Source organism: Electrona antarctica (genome assembly GCF_951216825.1).
Source record: "Electrona antarctica genome assembly, chromosome: 2".
In the NCBI taxonomy this organism is placed as follows: domain Eukaryota; kingdom Metazoa; phylum Chordata; class Actinopteri; order Myctophiformes; family Myctophidae; genus Electrona; species Electrona antarctica.
Window position 1 is genome coordinate 5,259,901 of NC_136807.1, and position 18,503 is coordinate 5,278,403.

The window sequence follows — 18,503 nt, forward strand, 5'->3', positions numbered from 1 at the left end:
GATGATGATGATAATAATAATAGGCATACTTGAAAGGATTTCAGCTTGTGTTGTAGAACAATACAGGCACACTACTACCGGTACTACTGCTGCTGTAGCCCTGATTTATATTTTGTCATGATACGACAAATACATTTTGTCTTATTATGTGATGCTGAATATAAATTGAGCATCACACTCCCGAGGGGAATAAAAAAGGGAACGAGATCAGATTTACACCATTTCTCGTCTGTGGACAGAATGTGCAGTGCATCAAAAGACTGTCCAGAAACCTGTCCTGCACCTGATCCTTTTACTGTGACGTTTTGTGAAAATGTCAATGTGTTTGTTTGTTTGTTTTTAATTGTTTCTTTTTGTGATGGTCCTTATTTTTTTCAGTAATCCAAGAACATGTGAATAAAACTGTGGTAAAGATGTGTAGCTCTGCTGGACACAGCATCCTGACTATTTAATGGTACAATGTAGGCTACATGTTGGCCCTTTTTTAATAAAACATGGTGAAAGCCCCATTTTAACCTGTTGGATGGGATTTGTGTCCACCTTCATTTTCTTTTCTCAATTAGATCACATTCAAACACAAAAACATTAAAACACTTACTGATATCTACTATATACATACTTGGTACATAGGATAGCAGGAAACATTACATGCAGACATCTATAACAAAACTAAGTGAATGCTTTTATTGCTTACTCTCGTCTTGACAATGAATTGAATAGGCTTTTGGTGCTATCCTTTTAGCATTGCTTGCGTGCACTTGTTGTACAGTACTTTTTGTCTCCACCAGGCTGAAGGCATGGGGAGAGAGTATGTTTTGCACTCCGTCCGTGTGTGTGTGTGTGTGTGTCCGTCCGTGTGTCCGTCCGTGTGTGTGTCCTTCCGTCCGTCCGTTACCAGCTAATCTCTGGCACCGTTAACCCGGTCGATGCCAAACTTTGCACACACACTCCCTGGATGCCAACGATGAACCTCTGCCCCACATTTTCCAGAACGGCCTGTTATAGCGCCACCATGAGGCAGCTTTTCACATGTTTTACCTAAAACTGCACCGATCTGCGTGAAACGTTGCATGCACACTCCCTAGAGGCCAAGGACAAACCTTTGACCTGCATTTTCCGCATCTGCCTTTTATAGCGCCACCAGGAGGCCGACTTTTGTAAAACACATTTTTGGATATTACTCCTCCAGATTCTGTCCAAAAATCTCACAAATCGTTACAGAGTATCTCTATGGTCATGTGCTCAAGTCGGATCTGTCCCATATTTCATCCTAATTGGCTATAATTGGCTTTCACAGTTTGCAAGATTGCCCCCTTTTGAACAAAAGCCTCAAATCATGAACGCAGCATGCAATTTACGTGAAATCTTTCACATATTTTCCTACTAGGCTGAGGAATATATCCCACCCTTTTCACATTGGCCTGTTATAGCGCCACCAACAGGTGGATTTTTGCAAAACACATTTTTGGAACAAAATGCCTCAAATCATCCAATTGCCATCAAAGGCAAACATGTTTATATTGCTCCTAAACATGTTGCCAAACATCTCACACAGTCCTATCCTCCTGGTGGAGACCTGTGCCCAGAAGGGCACTTTTTCTAGTTTACAATGTGTTTATAATAAAACATTCAATCAATGAAAACCAGAAGGAAAAGGACAAATAAAATGTTAATACATACAACGTACATGAGGATGACCTGACGAAGATAAAACTGAAACATCGAAACGTTGTCGCTTTTTACTTGTACCCTGTTAATAAATTAATAAGGGCCTAAATTGTCTGAGCTGCTCCAGTGCCTCCTTTTCTCAACATAAATGAGGCTTTTGAGTCAATAAAATGCTGTGGTTAATTACTTTTTTCCTTTTAATATATTTTTCCATCACACTGTCAATCTGCTTGTTGTGTGTGCGTGTGTGTGTGTGTGTGCGTGTGTGTGTGTGTGTGTGTGTGTGTGTGTGTGTGCGTGCGTGTAACAGTGTGTGTGCGTGTGTGTGTTGTAGGCGGGGCTCTGATCCAGAGCACCAATCAGAGGCTAGTGACGCTGACTGCTTCAGCCAATAAAAACCACTAACGTCTTTCTGTGCACTTTTTAAACATCTTAGTGGAACTGGCTGAGTGCAAGTTTGTTATCTGCCGCTCAGCTGTTTGTGTCGCGAATCCAACGTTCGTCTTCCGTTACTACTTGGGTCTTCTCTGCCCTTACCATGAACATGAGGAGAAGGTTAGTTATTTTGTTTGTTTGTTTGTTTTAGTTTTGAAACGTTAGATGAAATTGTTTTCTGTTTTCTTGACGAGTTAATTTAAACCCGTGGCTATCTTCCTAGCTAATGCTAACCAGATCATGCTCCGCTCTGGGCCTAATGAACAAACGTTAACAAGTGCGTTTCGCATTTAATGTTTACGACCACACCACATGCACCGTATTTTATTAAAGCTCGTAATGTGTATCAATTTACAAACTGGCAGAAGTAGCTCGTGATTTTATAATGAGAAATGCTGCCAGTGCCATTTGCCCTAGCCTCATATGTGCCCTCTCCCTACAGAATGTAGCTCGGAGCTACAGAATGAGCGTAGGGTAGGGAGCCCCAAAGTGACTGCAAAAAAAATGCTAACATGTTTAAAAAAAGCTGTTTACAAACTGCTGTACCCCCTCCAACTGTATATTCTTTCCCCATTTTCAACTGTTTTTATTGGTTTTTGACACTTGCTTTGGCAATGTAAACTTATGATGTTTTCTCATGCCAATAAAGCTCCGTTGAATTATTTTAGTGAGACTAGCAGTGTAGCCCCGTTTGGAACACCACTGACATTTAGCTCAGCTGGTGAGCTGAGTGGATCTTGGACTATAGATGTGTTTTGTCGAATCTGATGTGATGAGACTTACTTGCTTTATATGTACAAAAAAACTACCCTATAGTCTTAACTCACATTAGTTACCTGTGCACTGTATTATTAGTCTGTGATTTTCGACAGATTTGTGTTTTAATCTGTCTGTGCCTGAATGCTATTTAATTTACTAGTATCTATGTTGTGCTTGACATGTGAACATTATACCCTATCCTAATTGATTTAATTCTTCAATTTCAGTGAAGTCCATGCAGAGGAGGCAGTCACCTACCTCCGCAAAGCCTTGCTTAAACTTCAGGACATTTGGGAGGACGTAGGGATCCTAGAAGAACAGCGTGTAGAGAGGACACATATTGTGTCTAAACACATTAAAGTGAGTACCACATATTTGCCTGGCAAAAAGTCTGCCATTTGGCCCCGGGCAACTGGAGAGCTAAAAAAAACATTACATTTGTTTTTAAAGGGATTGCTCGACCAAATGATTGAAGAAGAGGATGAAATGAAGACGAGAATGGCCGAAAACATAAAATTGTTTCAGCTGGAGGTCAATTCACTGTGTGAACAACTTAAGATGCCCCCCTTTGAGGTACACACCCCCCCCCCCCATTCAGACTCTTGCCCATCTCCCCCCAGTATCATTCATATGTTTTAGGAAGGCCATTGAAACCCTTGGTGAAACTTGCGTCTTTGTCACTGACTTAGGCGGAAAGGGGAGGCACCATGCTGCAGCTGGAGAAGGCAACTCGCACATGTGTGGAGGATTTGAGGAGACAGAAGGGTGACAGGATGGAGGGGCTCCTTGCTCTTGTGTCTAAAGACCGTGAGCTGTGTGACCGGATGTGCTCCTCCCCCTATGTGATCAGCCATGATGATATACCCTCCCAGGAGCAGCTACGGGCCTACCGCTCACACCTGGATGACCTAGCCAAAGAGAAGGTTTAAAACCCATTTTGACCCGAGATCAGATTCTAAAAAATGTCTTCTACATCCTGACAGTTTTCTGAAAAAGCTATGTTTCTATGTCAGTCGTTCGATTTTTCAAAAATGGCAGACCTACAAGCTCGTAGCGCGCCACTCGGTGGCGCGCTATGAGCTTGTAGATCTGCTATTTTTCAATAGCTAAAGCATAAAATAATGCTAACACCAAAAGGGGTTCCCGCCCCAAAATGGATTAATTCTTGGATGTTTCATCCGTTTTGTAAATGTCTGCACTTGATACTTTGAAGGGGCCTAATGGTGCGTTTGCATTGCTATTATAGCTGTCATCAAAACGTGTTTAGTACCTGGGTTCTTCCTGTTCAACCTGTGTAACTGTTAATCAGGCTAAATGTTAATTGAGCTAAATGGCATCCTGCCTTCTCGCTGCTTTTTCAGGATCGTCGACATGAGGAGTTCATCAGCATGAAGAAGCGGGTGCTATCATTCATGGGTGATCTGGAGTTGGTAGCTGAAACGAGTTTCGAGAAGCAGGTGTTGTGTGAGGACGAGGGGCATTTCTGCCTTTCCACCGACAACCTCGACGGGCTCAAACTCCACCTCAGTCAGGTACAGAGGCACATAACCACTAAATACTTAGCTGACCGGAATTCCCCAGGGTCTTGGATTAGTCCTTTTTACTCTCTACACCAAATCACTTCAACAAAAATGGCAGATCTACAATCTCTAATTGCAATTACAATTTAGGCATTTAGCAGACGCTCTTAATCCAGAGCGATTTACATTAAGCAATAACAAAAGCATGGCATACATCATATATATAAAAAAGTAGTTCTCATGAATCATGCGTAAACTAAGAACGTAACAGTAGAGTTCAATTCATTGAAACGGTGTCGCCGCCCTTGTCTGTAAGTCATACCCTTAATTTTTTGTTCCACCAGATGGAAACTGCAAAGCTGCAGAATGAGCAGCATTGTTGTACAGTTCGTACCAAGATCCAGGACTTGTGGGAGAGACTGAAGATTCCTCAGGAAGAGAGGGACGCCATGTCTGTCCACATGGCCAACTCCAAGAAGCAGAATAGAGTGGCAGTAAGGCATTTTAGTATGTGTGTGTGTGTGGTGGACATTGTCAACATTTCCTGAAGGTCATTGCCTCAATTTGCTTGTCTTATGTCTGACCAGCTAGAAGATGAGCTGCAGCGGCTGGATGAGCTCAAGATGAAGAGCATGAAAACCTTCACAGGGGCTGTCAGAGCGGAGGTCGTCTTGTTGTGGGACAAATGTCTCTATAGCCAGGAGCAGCGACAGGCCTTCACTCCTTATTATAGTGGTGAGTGGCTGACCAGACACCCCCATTGATTGTTTTTTGTGCTTATGCATGACTAGATTTGTACATGTCTGTCACGTTTGTCCTTTGTGGTCCTTGAATGCAAACGATAACAAATGCATCTTTCTTAAGACGACTTCACAGAGGAGCTCCTCAGCCTGCACGAACAAGAGGTAGTGGTTCTCAAGAAGTATTATGAGGATCATAGAGAGCTGTTTGAGGGAGTCGCACAATGGCAAGAAAACTGGGAACTGTTTGTGGACCTTGATGTGAGTACTGTCTGAGCTTGTGTTATACAAATGAAATGTGTTGATACTTCAACACTGTGTATACTTTATAGATTGGATAGGGATATAGATATATGGAATAGCTACCCTCTTGGACAAAATCTTAACAAACATCAAACTATGTTTCAAAGAAATCCGGGTTATTGAAAAACCATGGTCCATGCAGTATCTTAAGATTTAGTGAACTTGAACATTTCACAGAATTTCAGGTAACATTTAAAAAATGTGTACAGTATGTCAAACCTGGTGAAGAATGATGATGCACTGTACTAAGGGACATTTCACTTTCTTTGGTCATTAACATTTACTCAAGCTTTTGTGTGCACTATTTTAAGTTGCTTTTTTCTTTTGGTGTGTTTAGATATTTCATACGCATTTGATCAGACGGCGCCCTCAGAATATTTGTCAAACTCCTATGTTAGTATTACTCATTAGCCAAATTCCAATACTTGCATTTCTGCATCATCGGTTCCAGTGAAATTGGTGATCTGACTCTGACAATCGTGTAGACTTCAGGTCTTTCAATGCATGGCCTAAATGTCACTAGGTTAACTTTGTGAAGTCTACAAGGTAGTTATGACTAGTTTAACCATAACATTACTATGCTGGAGAATGCAATGAAAATTAAATTGCATTTAAATAAATTGCTGCTACTTGTCGCATGTTTTAAGTATAAAGCAAATGGATGTATAACTGTCTGACAGAAAATGCATCTTATAGTTTCACAAGATGGTATTACTATCTAGTGTTAATGTAACACTGCTCTGTTTACACCTTGTATTAAATATTGATTTGTACGTACATTGTTTTATTCTGAAATATATATTACATTTTATTGAATAGTGTTTTTTGAAGTTTAGTGCCACCTGGTGAACACCAGTTTTGGCCCTCGTTGCCACCGAAGCCCATTATAAATAAAAGAGTGAAATTCTAATGTGCATGTCATCACCTGACATGCACATTAGAGCAATTTTCAAAATGTGGATAAAAAAAGAAGAATATTCCCCACAAAAAAAGGCGTCCAAAGGCGCCAATGGCACTCGCGGAGTCGCGGCCACCAGGGGCAGGCGTCCAAAGGCGTCCTGTGGCACTGAGACAGTTAATGGGCTTGTGCAGTCTGATCAAATGAATATTGAATCAAGGGAAACTGTCTGGGTTGCACACAAAAGCCAGAGTAGCTGTTTTATCCCAGACGTGTTTGAAAGTGTAATGCCACCATTGTGTAAATTGTATTTTTGTACAATAGCATAACTCCTTATGCACATTGTTCCACTTTAGACGAAGGCCAATGATCCCTCCAGATTGATGAACAACAGAGGAGGGAACCTTCTTAAAGAGCAGAAGCAAAGGGCTGATGTGCAGAAATCTCTGTCCAAGGTGAGAAATTATTTATTTTATTCAGTGTTTAATCATTAAAAGTATTGCACAGGTATAAAGTGCTCAGGGAAACCTTTGGCATGTGCCAGCTGGACTAGATTTGGGAAGCTATAGTTTGTATTAGGCACTAGTCACAGTGGCCAGTAGGTGGTGCTCTTTAAAGCAGATATTTTTGTTCAACACACCAGTGCATATAGTGGTAATCATGTTACCACCTTAAGCCTGGCTGTGACATTCCTTGTGGGCATGACATGTCATTATCTAGACATTAAGTATATGGAATAACATTTTTATGAGACAAAGGTGAGCAGGCATTTGCCCGCCTGCCCCTGGCAGGTGAATAAAGCTTTCAGGCAGGTGAAGTTTGCTTTCAGGTTGCCCGCATAGCAAGTGCTTGTTTGAGATGTTTACAATTTTTATTTTATTTGGGGAAATTAATATAACTTTTAATAAACTTGTTGGAATAAAGTAATTGGGAAAAACATGCCCCCCCCCCTCATGTATTGGGACAGTATGAGTTGCCAGAACCAAGGACGGGTGTTTTCGATAACTAAAATGGGAGCTTTACAATTGGTTATTTTATCAGACGCCCCCTTCTTATACAAATGTCTAAATACAGAATCAAGCAACTTAAACTGTCTGGGGTGTTCACAAAATCCTGCGTAGACGATAAATGACCAATTTAGTGAAATGTCACTAACTAAAAATGGCCCCTGTTGGTGTTAACATTGTCCTCTTCTCCAGCTGGAGAAGGCCCTCAAGGCTCAGGTTGAGGCATGGCAACAGGAGCACGGCAGGGAGTTCTTGGTTAACGGGCAGCAGTTTATCGAGTTCGTCCAAATGAAGTGGAACAACCTCCAGATGGAGAAGGAGCTGGAAAAGCAGGAGAGGGTAAACCACTTTGACTAAACTGTCTATTTAAGTCTCGTCTCATTTGGCAACTATTTTAAAAATGTGTTCTCTTCAACAGCAACAGAAAAAGATCAAGCAGAAAGAAGACGATATGCGCTTCGGCACCACAATATTGACTCCTGCCAAGAGGCGGCTGGTACCCACTCCTTCGAAGGCCAGCGCCACACCTGCCAAAATGAGAAAGGTAAGACTTTGCTGTGAAGTTGTGGTGTGAAATGGAACTAATCGATATCGCCTTACCCAGGCTTTTATTTTCGTTCAGCTCAAAAGAAAAATGAAAGCCTGGGGAAACGAGAGACATTTCCTGGTCTAGCCCATTTTGGGCGGGAACCCCTTTTGGTGTTAAACATTATGTTATAATTTAGCTATTGAAAAATAGCAGATCTACAAGCTCATGAAATGGAACTAATCGATATCGCCTTACCCAGGCTTTTATTTTCGTTCAGCTCAAAAAAAAAAGAGAGCCTGGGGGAACGAGAGACATTTCCTGGTCTAGCCCATTTTGCGTGGGAACCCCTTTTGGTGTTAAACATTATGTTATAATTTAGCTATGGAAAAATAGCAGATCTACAAGCCCATAGCGCGCCACCGAGTGGCGCGCTACGAGCTTGTAGGTCTGCTATTTTTGAAAAATCGTGAAAATATTTATTTCAGAAAACTGGAGGATTTAGAAGAATTTGAGGTCGGGCCTAAATGGTCTAGGAGAGTAGGAGTGGAAGTGAACTACAGTGCAGAGGGGCGTCTCTTTCCTCCTCGGGGAGGGCCGGAGGGGTGGGGGCTCAGATCGATGACCCAATATTCCCCAGCGGTTGGCTGTGCAGGGCCAGGCTAATATATTTCCTTAACAAAATCGGTTGGCTGTCCAATATATTTATCTTTTTGCTACAAGAGAGACTTTAATAGGTTTTAAGTCAAGCACTTTGCTGTCTGTTTAAAGCCACAGTATTTGGCTCCAGGTGCCACATTTTGAATGCGGTAATGTTCAGCAACTACTGACTTATGAAAGACAAATATTTTGATGAAAATCTAGATTCACATTTGAGCAAGAATCGTGCAGCATTAGTGTTGGGAGCTTGTAGTTCTGCGATTTTTGTTTGACTAATTATTTTAAGATTAAAGTATGAAATGTCTGCTTCTGAACATGTATCTATCAAAGGTTAATGCCTCAAAACTGTAGACTGGCAGCAACACTGACAATACAAACATCACATTTTCAATCATGAGATTTTGTCCTAAACGGTGAGTTGAATTTTAGGATTTCCTCATTTATTTAACTCTCGACCATGATCACATGGTATGAAGCACAGATTCATAAAAGTATACAATCAAAAGTATACAATACATTACACAATATACATACATGTACAGACATATCGAAAGGCTTTCACTATTTGAACAGTGGGAGAACATTTTTCAGAAAAGCACCCAATTTATAGATTACTTTTTGTTTTTCAGATTTTAGTAATGCAATTAATGTAAACATAGAAGGGTGGGTAATAAAATATGGCATGTATTTTTGCCTGCAATTCATGATGCTATATTCTTACATTCCAACAAAACATGGTACTAGTCTCCAATTCTGGCTTCATTACATGGGTTACAATTCCAGTCCTTTATATCTACCGATGACCTTTGGAATTCTTCTGGTCTTTAGCCTAAAGTTGCAAATAGCCTGTCTATACTTACGGTTTTCATCTAATGGTTTCATCGTCTCAGGAAGATTATTGGAAAATGACAGCCCCCTCATGCATAAGACAATATCAGGCACCAGAGCAAGGGGCATGATGGGTCATTATACCATTCTGTATGTGAATGTACTAAGTTGATGCCACCCTCTCCTCTCGCCCCCCAGGTTGCCAGCAGCACAACACTGGCAACTCCCAACAGCACCTTCAGTTCAGCCTTTGGATCAGCTAGCTGCAAGATGACAGTCGCCAGGCCTCCAATGTCCTCTAGCCAGGTATGTTCATACTGATTGCCTGCCATGTTAATCTACCACTTTTATTTCTAATTTGGTTCATTTTCCTTATGTAAAGCAGCTTTGGGTTAGGGATGTGAATTATCAATTCATGCATTAATAGTTAATACGTTTTGATATGGTCATCGATCAACCAGTTAGTTGAGCAGTTTTTTTGTAAAAATCTATTCATCTTAATTTCCCTCAATGTCTAACATACAAATCTGCATTTATCTGATATACAGAAATAATAAGGCATATTATATTCCTTAATCTATTTATTTGACCATTCTCAATACAGGGCCAGGCAATGGCATCTTTGTGTGTGTTTTTCAGAAATTTATATTTAATTAAGGCTCTTTTCCATAATTATATGGAATTATAATCCCTGGGAAAGATTATTTTTAAGGGGCATTTAGATTGGTTGAAAGCAATTATGGTCCCAAATGTATCCATAATATCACGCTGTGTGAAAAGATGTTTAACTCTGATGTTCCTCCAAGGGTGAGAAAAGCCATGGTTTGGGGAAGCCTCCTCGTGCACTGGACAGAAACAAGGACCTCACTAGAGCCCCGCTTGGTGCCTTGAAAAACGACGGCAGCTCAAACTCATTGGCCGGGAGCTATTCAGAATTTGCAGTGAGTTTTATTTTTATTTTCTTCTAATAAATAATACAAAAGCAAGGCGACGATCCGAGCACTCAAAAGGTTAAATGAGGAGAGGGTGGATAAAAAAATTGTTGTACTTTATTTATAAAATGTTTGCTTTTATAAATAAAGTACAACTATTTTTATCCATTAACTGGGCTGGACCTGTAAAGTAGAACTCATTCATATTTCACATGTAGAAGTTGACTAAAATCTTACGGTCAAATTTCTGAAATGTAGACTGACAGCAGTGCATCTTTTCCTTGCAGCGAGAATTATCCAAGGCGGCACAAAGCAACATGAAGACAGCACAGCTGAACTCCACAGTCAGTCGTCGTTGATGGTCCTACTGTAGCTCACCAGGAGCTGATCGGATCACCTCACTGGTGTCTCAACAAGGTCCTACTGTAGTAGCACACCAGGAGCTGATCGGACCACCTCACTGGTGTCTCAACAAGGTCCTACTGTAGTAGCACACCAGGAGCTGATCGGACCACCTCACTGGTGTACTGTAGTAGCACACCAGGAGCTGATCGGACCACCTCACTGGTGTACTGTAGTAGCACACCAGGAGCTGATCGGACCACCTCACTGGTCTACTGTAGTAGCACACCAGGAGCTGATCGGACCACCTCACTGGTGTATTGTAGTAGCACACCAGGAGCTGATCGGACCACCTCACTGGTGTACTGTAGTAGCACACCAGGAGCTGATCGGACCACCTCACTGGTCTACTGTAGTAGCACACCAGGAGCTGATCGGACCACCTCACTGGTGTCTCAACAAGGTCCTACTGTAGTAGCAGCACACCAGGAGCTGATCGGACCACCTCACTGGTGTCTCAACAAGGTCCTGCTGTAGTAGCAGCACACCAGGAGCTGATCGGACCACCTCACTGATGTCTCAACAAGGTCCTGCTGTAGTAGCAGCACACCAGGAGCTGATCGGACCACCTCACTGGTGTCTCAACAAGGTCCTACTGTAGTAGCAGCACACCAGGAGCTGATCGGACCACCTCACTGGTGTACTGTAGTAGCACACCAGGAGCTGATCGGACCACCTCACTGGTGTACTGTAGTAGTAGCACACCAGGAGCTGATCGGACCACCTCACTGGTGTACTGTAGTAGCACACCAGGAGCTGATCGGACCTCCTCACTGGTGACTAGTAGCACACCAGGAGCTGATCGGACCACCTCACTGGTGTACTGTAGTAGCACACCAGGAGCTGATCGGACCACCTCACTGGTGTACTGTAGTAGTAGCACACCAGGAGCTGATCGGACCACCTCACTGGTGTACTGTAGTAGCACACCAGGAGCTGATCGGACCTCCTCACTGGTGACTAGTAGCACACCAGGAGCTGATCGGACCACCTCACTGGTGTACTGTAGTAGCACACCAGGAGCTGATCGGACCTCCTCACTGGTGACTAGTAGCACACCAGGAGCTGATCGGACCACCTCACTGGTGACTAGTAGCACACCAGGAGCTGATCGGACCACCTCACTGGTGTATTGTAGTAGCACACCAGGAGCTGATCGGACCACCTCACTGGTGACTAGTAGCACACCAGGAGCTGATCGGACCACCTCACTGGTGTATTGTAGTAGCACACCAGGAGCTGATCGGACCACCTCACTGGTGTACTGTAGTAGCACACCAGGAGCTGATCGGACCACCTCACTGGTGTCTCAACAAGGTCCTACTGTAGTAGCACACCAGGAGCTGATCGGACCACCTCACTGGTGTCTCAACAAGGCATTATCGGGCACTATTTTATTTCATGGCAGACGGCAATCTTTTTTCCTGTAATGTTTTATATGTTTGTCTAATTGTTTGACCAGACATTCGTTTTTTTAGCAGTGGAAATGTGGTCTAGGTGAGAACCCCAGAATTGAATTCTGTGTGACATTGCAATGCATGTTCTTTCTCCAAATTGCTAATTTTATATTTTCCAGAAGTGAATGTTTTTTAAATAAATGTTTTTTTCAAATGATTTATTTGATTTGGTCGCAAATTAGAGTTTTTAGCTTCAACCAGCTTAATTGACGCCTATGCTCTGACTACTGACTAGTCATGGAACCAGACCCCAATACTATACTAATCTAAACTATTGTGGTTCACAAGGAAACTACACAGGTTTCTCTACACATTAGCCATATTGTCCATAAATCACCTGGAAGGAGTATCTTTAGGTGACTTGAGCTATCATGAAGATCACGGCAGCATTAGCTGTGCCATGTTTTATATATGAACATCAATGATTTAGGTGAGAACTTTTTAATTAAAATAGGTTGTCTTATTGCAACGCTGGGTGTTACAGGGTTAAACCACTGCTCGAGTGGACAGGAACTGCAGACTTAAAAAAAATCTATACTATTATTGTCAGCTCTGTAGCAGTGGCCGGCAAACTGTTCTTCTGGATCGGACTAGTGAAGAAACACGGGGAAGTTTGCCGTATATTAGATTAGTCGATGGGTGGCTCTTCCAAGACAGATTTTGCACTCATTAGAAGGTGGGTGTAAGTGCCATCCAACCGTCTCTCTCTAGTTTCTTTGAAAGTGTCCATGTCTCGGAGCCATAGAGTAGCATCGGCTCAATGGTCGGCCTAAATATACTTTTAACATCTTACTAAGCTGGGCTGACCAGCTCTTATGCATGTCATTGCAGGCTGACCAGGCCATACCCTTCCTAGTTTGAAAGTCCTTTTGGGAAGAAGATATATATGAACCCAAATACTTGTAGTCATGAACCTGTTTCAGAGGAGTGTTAAGTGTTTTTATAATGTGGTTATTGTTGGATTTGCATATACCGTATTCAGTTTTCGTCTCGTTGAGATAAAGACCAACACAGTTGGAGGTCTGCTCAAGCCTGAGCGTATTCCAATGATTGACTGATAAGCGTGATGTCATCTGCGAAGTCAGTGTCTATTCTAACCCCCCCCCCCCTCCAAGCTGTATCTATCTGGTCCTGTTAAGCATATTTGTGCTAAACTAGTCAAATCTACATGAGATTTTGAATATCAATTAAACTATACAAATTTTCTCTTAGCAATGAGCAAGCACACGATTCCCGATTTTTCCGGTGGATTTGACATATGGCTCAAGTGCGTACAGTCAAAACTGTGGGAGGAGTAGTGCATCAAAATAAGTTACTCTAGAAATAAAGTGTTACAATTAACAACAAACAATTACTTCTATGAAAATCTGGGTTGTTAAACTACAAAATTAAATCAGAAATAGAATCAAAATTGCAGCTTGCTATTGAATGTTTATCTATCCAGTTTCTTGTGTTGACACCACAGATTGTGGACTTTTTAATGAAGGACCTAAAGGACAAGGTCCTGGACGTCCTACCTATTAAAAAGCAGGGAAAGGGGCAATGCAACACACATTTAACACATTTTGGGCGGGAACCCCTTTTGGTGATCTACAAGCTCATAGCGCGCCACCGAATGGCGCGCTACGAGCTTGTAGGTCTGCTATTTTTGAAAAATCGAAGAACGACTGACAACATAGCTTTTTCAGAAAACTGTCAGGATTTAGAAGACATTTTTAGAATCTGATCTCAGGTCAAAATGGGCTGCCCTTTTCACTGTATATGTTTTTTTCCCCTTTTTCCCTTCTCTATCTGGGTTGTCCAACTATACAAAATTAAATCAGAAATCAGTAGGACTAGGAGTCATTCCACTCTGCAGCGCGTCTCGGCTATAGGCCTAATATTGTTCTCCGTCTCTTGCAGCCAAGGCAACCTTTGATGCCATACGTAAGACCAGCAGCTACCTGACATCGTGTCAAGTTGTTGTTGTAACTTCTGGCTTCTGACTGTAGTTTGTAATCATCTCTCTTATCATGAAATGATGACTCGATGTACGGCTGTTGTGTGTGTGTGTGTGTGTGTGTGTGTGTGTGTGCTGCTGTACTACCTAAATAACTCATTTTTAGGGGTTAGGGCATTGTAAAAAACAAATAAAGTAAATAAAATCCCAATGTTTCGCACCCCCAATTTCAAGCTACGCCCATGTGCAGAGCCTGTGGGAAACCGCTAATCTGATCTGTCTCGATCATCTGTCATCTTCACATCTGTGGAACCTATAATGACATGCACAATATAGGAACAGGTCATTCCACTCGGCAGCGACCCTAATATTGTTCTCCGTCAATCTATTTTATCTATATGTACTGCGCCCTGGGTGTTTACAGGCCCAGGCATGCACCAAGTATCTGTCTGTATGTCTGTGTGTGTGTAATCTACATAACACTGGGGCTCCACCAGGCGCGTCAGCGTCGCGTCTCTGTCACCGTCAGGGAATGTTCCCTTTTTAATCAATGAAGGGTGGCTCCACTGCCCGCATTGCGTGACATTAACGCGTGCATTCAAATTGAACCGGTGCGTTTTTTGACGCACGTGACGGAGACGCAACGCGTCCGGTGGAGCCCTGGCGTAACTTGAGAACCGTTAGCCCCACCGACTTCAAATTGGACAGGTCGGACCCACGGTTGTCCAGAACCTCCCCAAAAAGGCCTCTGCCCGGGCTCTGGACCGGGCCCCTGCCCATCGTCCATATATGGAGCTGGCCTGTTCTGACCTCACAACACTCCATATTTGAGCATTCCTGACACAGAACTCCACAAGCTGGCTGCATATACTCCATATCTGGGCATGCCTTTCAAAGAACTCCATATATGGGCATAAAAGGGAGACAGACTTAATGTCTGGGAGGGGCATTCATTTCCAACTTGCATCGTTCATCGTGCTTTGATTCTGCCCTGCATTAATGCAAGTCAAAAACAGGCCTCAGACCAACTGTCGCCCGATGACAGCATGATGACAGCACGATGATATGACATTTCAACACTAAACTGTGAACTTTAGGAAAACACGAGTGGAACCAGCCACAGATCTCCCCCTTTTTCTTCCTGGAAGCAAGAAACCTTTTTTTCTGGCACAGGACATCATGGCGGACCGGTTCAATAAGGTTCTGCTGCTTGATGGCAGAGGCCATCTACTTGGGCGTCTTGCTGCCATTGTGGCTAAACAGGTCCTGCTGGGCCACAAGGTGGTTGTGGTGAGATGTGAGGGAATCAACATCTCTGGAAACTTCTACCGCAACAAACTGAAGTACCTGGCCTTCCTGCGTAAGAGGATGAACACCAATCCCTCCCGTGGACCATACCACTTCAGAGCTCCCAGCAAGATCTTCTGGAGGACTGTCAGAGGTATGCTTCCTCACAAAACTAAGCGAGGACAGTCTGCACTGGACAGACTGAAGGTGTTTGATGGTGTCCCCCCTCCATACGATAAGAGGAAGCGTATGGTCGTCCCAGCTGCCCTCAAGATTGTGCGCCTGAAGCCCACTCGCAAGTATGCCCTCCTTGGGCGCCTGGCCCATGAGGTTGGCTGGAAGTACCAGGCTATCACAGCCACTCTGGAGGAGAAGAGAAAGGAGAAGTCTAAGCTCCACTACAAAAAGAAAAAGGCCTTGATCACCATGAGAAAGAAAGCGGAGAAGATCGCAGAGAGCAAGCTTGCACCATACACAGCAGTTCTCAAAGAATTTGGAGTTCTTGTCTGATTTGGTGGCCAATAAAGGTTCTAAATGTTTATAGAACATGTTTTGACTTATTCCTTTGCGGAGAAGATCGCAGAGAGCAAGCTTGCACCATACACAGCGGTTCTCTGAATTTTGAGTTCTGTCAGTTGGCCAATAAAGAAAAAAGAAAAAAAAAGAGGGGAAATGTTCCATCCCATCCTGACCATTACCAGACAGGCTCCATCACTGACTATCATGAGACACAAGGAACAGGTGGGTATGATGTATCATAACTGATGAAGAAAGAGAAATTTTTCATGTGTTGTCCCAAAGTATGTACCATGATCATCGTGCTATAACCATTAGATATAGACTCATCTTAACCATTAGATAGATTTTTCTGTGCAAGTGTCTTTGTCTCCAGACAATTGTCTTTCAGCAGAGGGCTCCGTGGTTGCTCCAAGAGAGCCATGAGCGAGTCTCTCTGTCGTCCCACGCTACGATGGTCCAGAGGTTAACTGAACCCCTTACATATAACTCTGAATGCATGGATATCGGAAAGGGCCCCAAACCAAAAACGACCAAATTAAATCCATGCTATAGCGCGCCAGATGTGGGACTAGCACAGGTATGATTTGACCTTAAGATTCCCCAGATACCGACAGAACAACCAGGAAACACATGAGAAAGTAAAGGGAGGATGGAAGGAGAAATAAGGAGAACTAAGGAGAACGGAGAAACAGGTTGGTCCGTTTGACAGAGAGGGCTGTACTGAGTTTGCTATCAGTTGTCATCCACTGCAGTCACTTATACCAAGGAAAAATGATAAATGACCTTTGAGAAGGAAAACATGGCCTAAAAACACGACAACAAAACAAAAACCTAATGGCCTTAAAGATGAGAACAACAGCACCATACCCTCTCACCCCAGATAAAGAGACAAAAACAGGATAATCAAGGAATGTGACTGAAGTAAAAAACAGGCTTCAGACCAACTGTCGCCCAATGACAGCACGATGATATGACATTTCAACCTATTGAAATGTGACAACTGGGGACTGAAGGCTCATTCATAGTCTGTATTTTCAGTGGTGAGGTGACCACCGCTCCGGTGGTGAGGTGACCACCGGAGCTGAAATAACGTTGAGCGGTGGTGAGTAAAAACAGAGAGAAGGGCTGGGGGTGGTGGTTTGCTCTTCACCGCGGCTTGTGACGTCATGTTGTAGGTCGGTGGTCACCTCACCACCGATAAATCAGACTATGAATAACGCTTGAGACTATGACATATTTTTTGGTATAAATGTTTGTGCCTATGAGATGACATTGGTTCAGAGCATCTTTGGAGACCTCTCTCTCCTCTATCCTTTACAACTGTACACGCTCTGGATCTGAATTTACTCACTAAAGATAACTTGGATTTTATGTCCTTTGCCTGTGTGTCCAAATGCTTTCAGGTCTTTCAACACTCTATTTTTCATAGAGTGAGTCTTTTATTCCTGGGTTAAAGGTTTTACATGGTTTCATCTCCCCGTTGAAGTTATTAAGGTGGAAGATTCTGGTTGAATTGAATTATTGAATGAAAACATTTATATTGATATCTCAATGACAAGATGATCCTTAATGGTCAAAATAGTATCAGAAATGAATTGCAAATGTCACAATTAGTTGCATTAGACTTATTGCACCTGTTCTTACTCACTAACAATGGCCAGGTTATGGCCAAGGTCTTCGGAATGGCAAAATGACCTTGACCATGACCTTTCAAGGTCAATAATACCAAAAATGGTTAAAATACTATCGGAAACGAATTCCACACACCTGAATTAGTCAGGATGGAGGTATTACATGTGCAAATACACCCAGAAACAAAAACATTGTATTTTCATCATAGCCGATGGCGGCCATATTTGATGTGGCCATTGCGCCATTCGTGGCACTATGGCGGACGAGCACCTCGTTGATTCTTCATGTCTAGGGACCCATTGACTCAGTTCAAGTGAGAAATTCCCCCAACACCAAATTGCGAGAAGGTCTACAGGCAGGTACAGGACTATCTTGGCTAATCTGCTCACATGATGTACTGTCTGCAACGTTGTGTCAAACTAATTGTGTTGTGAAATAACCACTTATGCTCTGTAGGTCCACTTTTTCATACAACAAAGAGCAAAACTAGGCAGCCTTTGAGATTGTAGTTGTAAATTGTAAATTCAAAACAACTGAAGCACCATGTCAGTGATGCATCCATCAAATGATAGCAGTATATCTATGCAACAACAATACCTCTTTACTGCATTCACACACATCCAACATACACCAGGCAAAGAAAACATGGAAAAGGCTAATATGCAGGGGGAGGATTCATGCTGCAAGTGCAATGACATAAACCTTACAGAACCTTTTTATGCAAAACGACAATTAAACAATTAAGCACACACCTCAAGCTTTAGGGTGCAATGCGCTCATTTGCATTTGTTCATTCTGCAAGAATAAGAAAAGTACAGACCACTGCACGCACGCACGCACGCACACGCACACGCACACACACGCACACACACACACACACACACACACACACACACACACACACACACACACACACCATCCCAAGCCCCGAGCCATCTAGGTGAGAGTCTTTTGCATACCGTTTTCCCCTGGGGTCCTGATGCCATTCCTC

The 18,503-nt window shown here is 42.9% G+C and overlaps 2 protein-coding genes across 3 annotated transcripts; both read left to right on the forward strand.

Moving 5' to 3' along the window:
• Window positions 1-2,106: 2,106 nt before the first annotated feature.
• On the forward strand, window positions 2,107-12,292 carry LOC306937803 (protein regulator of cytokinesis 1-like). 2 transcript variants are annotated; one of them, XM_079521768.1, is made up of 15 exons: window positions 2,107-2,223; window positions 3,090-3,222; window positions 3,313-3,435; window positions 3,552-3,785; window positions 4,224-4,394; window positions 4,727-4,876; window positions 4,970-5,117; window positions 5,247-5,383; window positions 6,680-6,778; window positions 7,523-7,669; window positions 7,749-7,874; window positions 9,543-9,650; window positions 10,151-10,285; window positions 10,564-10,637; window positions 11,996-12,292. In XM_079521768.1, the coding sequence occupies exons 1-14, from the start codon at window positions 2,207-2,209 to the stop codon at window positions 10,633-10,635; spliced, it is 1,800 nt and encodes a 599-aa protein (XP_079377894.1). In that variant the 5' UTR covers window positions 2,107-2,206; the 3' UTR covers window positions 10,636-10,637; window positions 11,996-12,292. The 2 variants fall into 2 exon arrangements, with proteins under 2 accessions (XP_079377894.1, XP_079377893.1); XM_079521767.1 differs by lacking the exon at window positions 11,996-12,292 and adding an exon at window positions 10,694-10,807.
• Window positions 12,293-15,251: 2,959 nt separating this feature from the next.
• Window positions 15,252-15,907, forward strand: LOC306937890 (large ribosomal subunit protein uL13-like). The gene has a single exon (XM_079521909.1). The coding sequence runs from the start codon at window positions 15,254-15,256 to the stop codon at window positions 15,869-15,871; it is 618 nt and encodes a 205-aa protein (XP_079378035.1). The 5' UTR covers window positions 15,252-15,253; the 3' UTR covers window positions 15,872-15,907.
• Window positions 15,908-18,503: the final 2,596 nt, after the last annotated feature.

What these genes read in the sequence shown, in the direction of transcription:
- LOC306937803 (XM_079521768.1), top strand. An exon ending in TTAAGATGCCCCCCTTTGAG is followed by an intron (nt 3,436 to 3,551) that starts GTACACACCCCC and finishes TCACTGACTTAG; the next exon opens with GCGGAAAGGGGAGGCACCAT. An exon ending in TGCAGAAATCTCTGTCCAAG is followed by an intron (nt 6,779 to 7,522) that starts GTGAGAAATTAT and finishes CCTCTTCTCCAG; the next exon opens with CTGGAGAAGGCCCTCAAGGC.
- LOC306937890 (XM_079521909.1), top strand. Translation starts at nt 15,254, where the DNA reads ATGGCGGACCGGTTCAATAAGGTTCTGCTGCTTGATGGCAGAGGCCAT.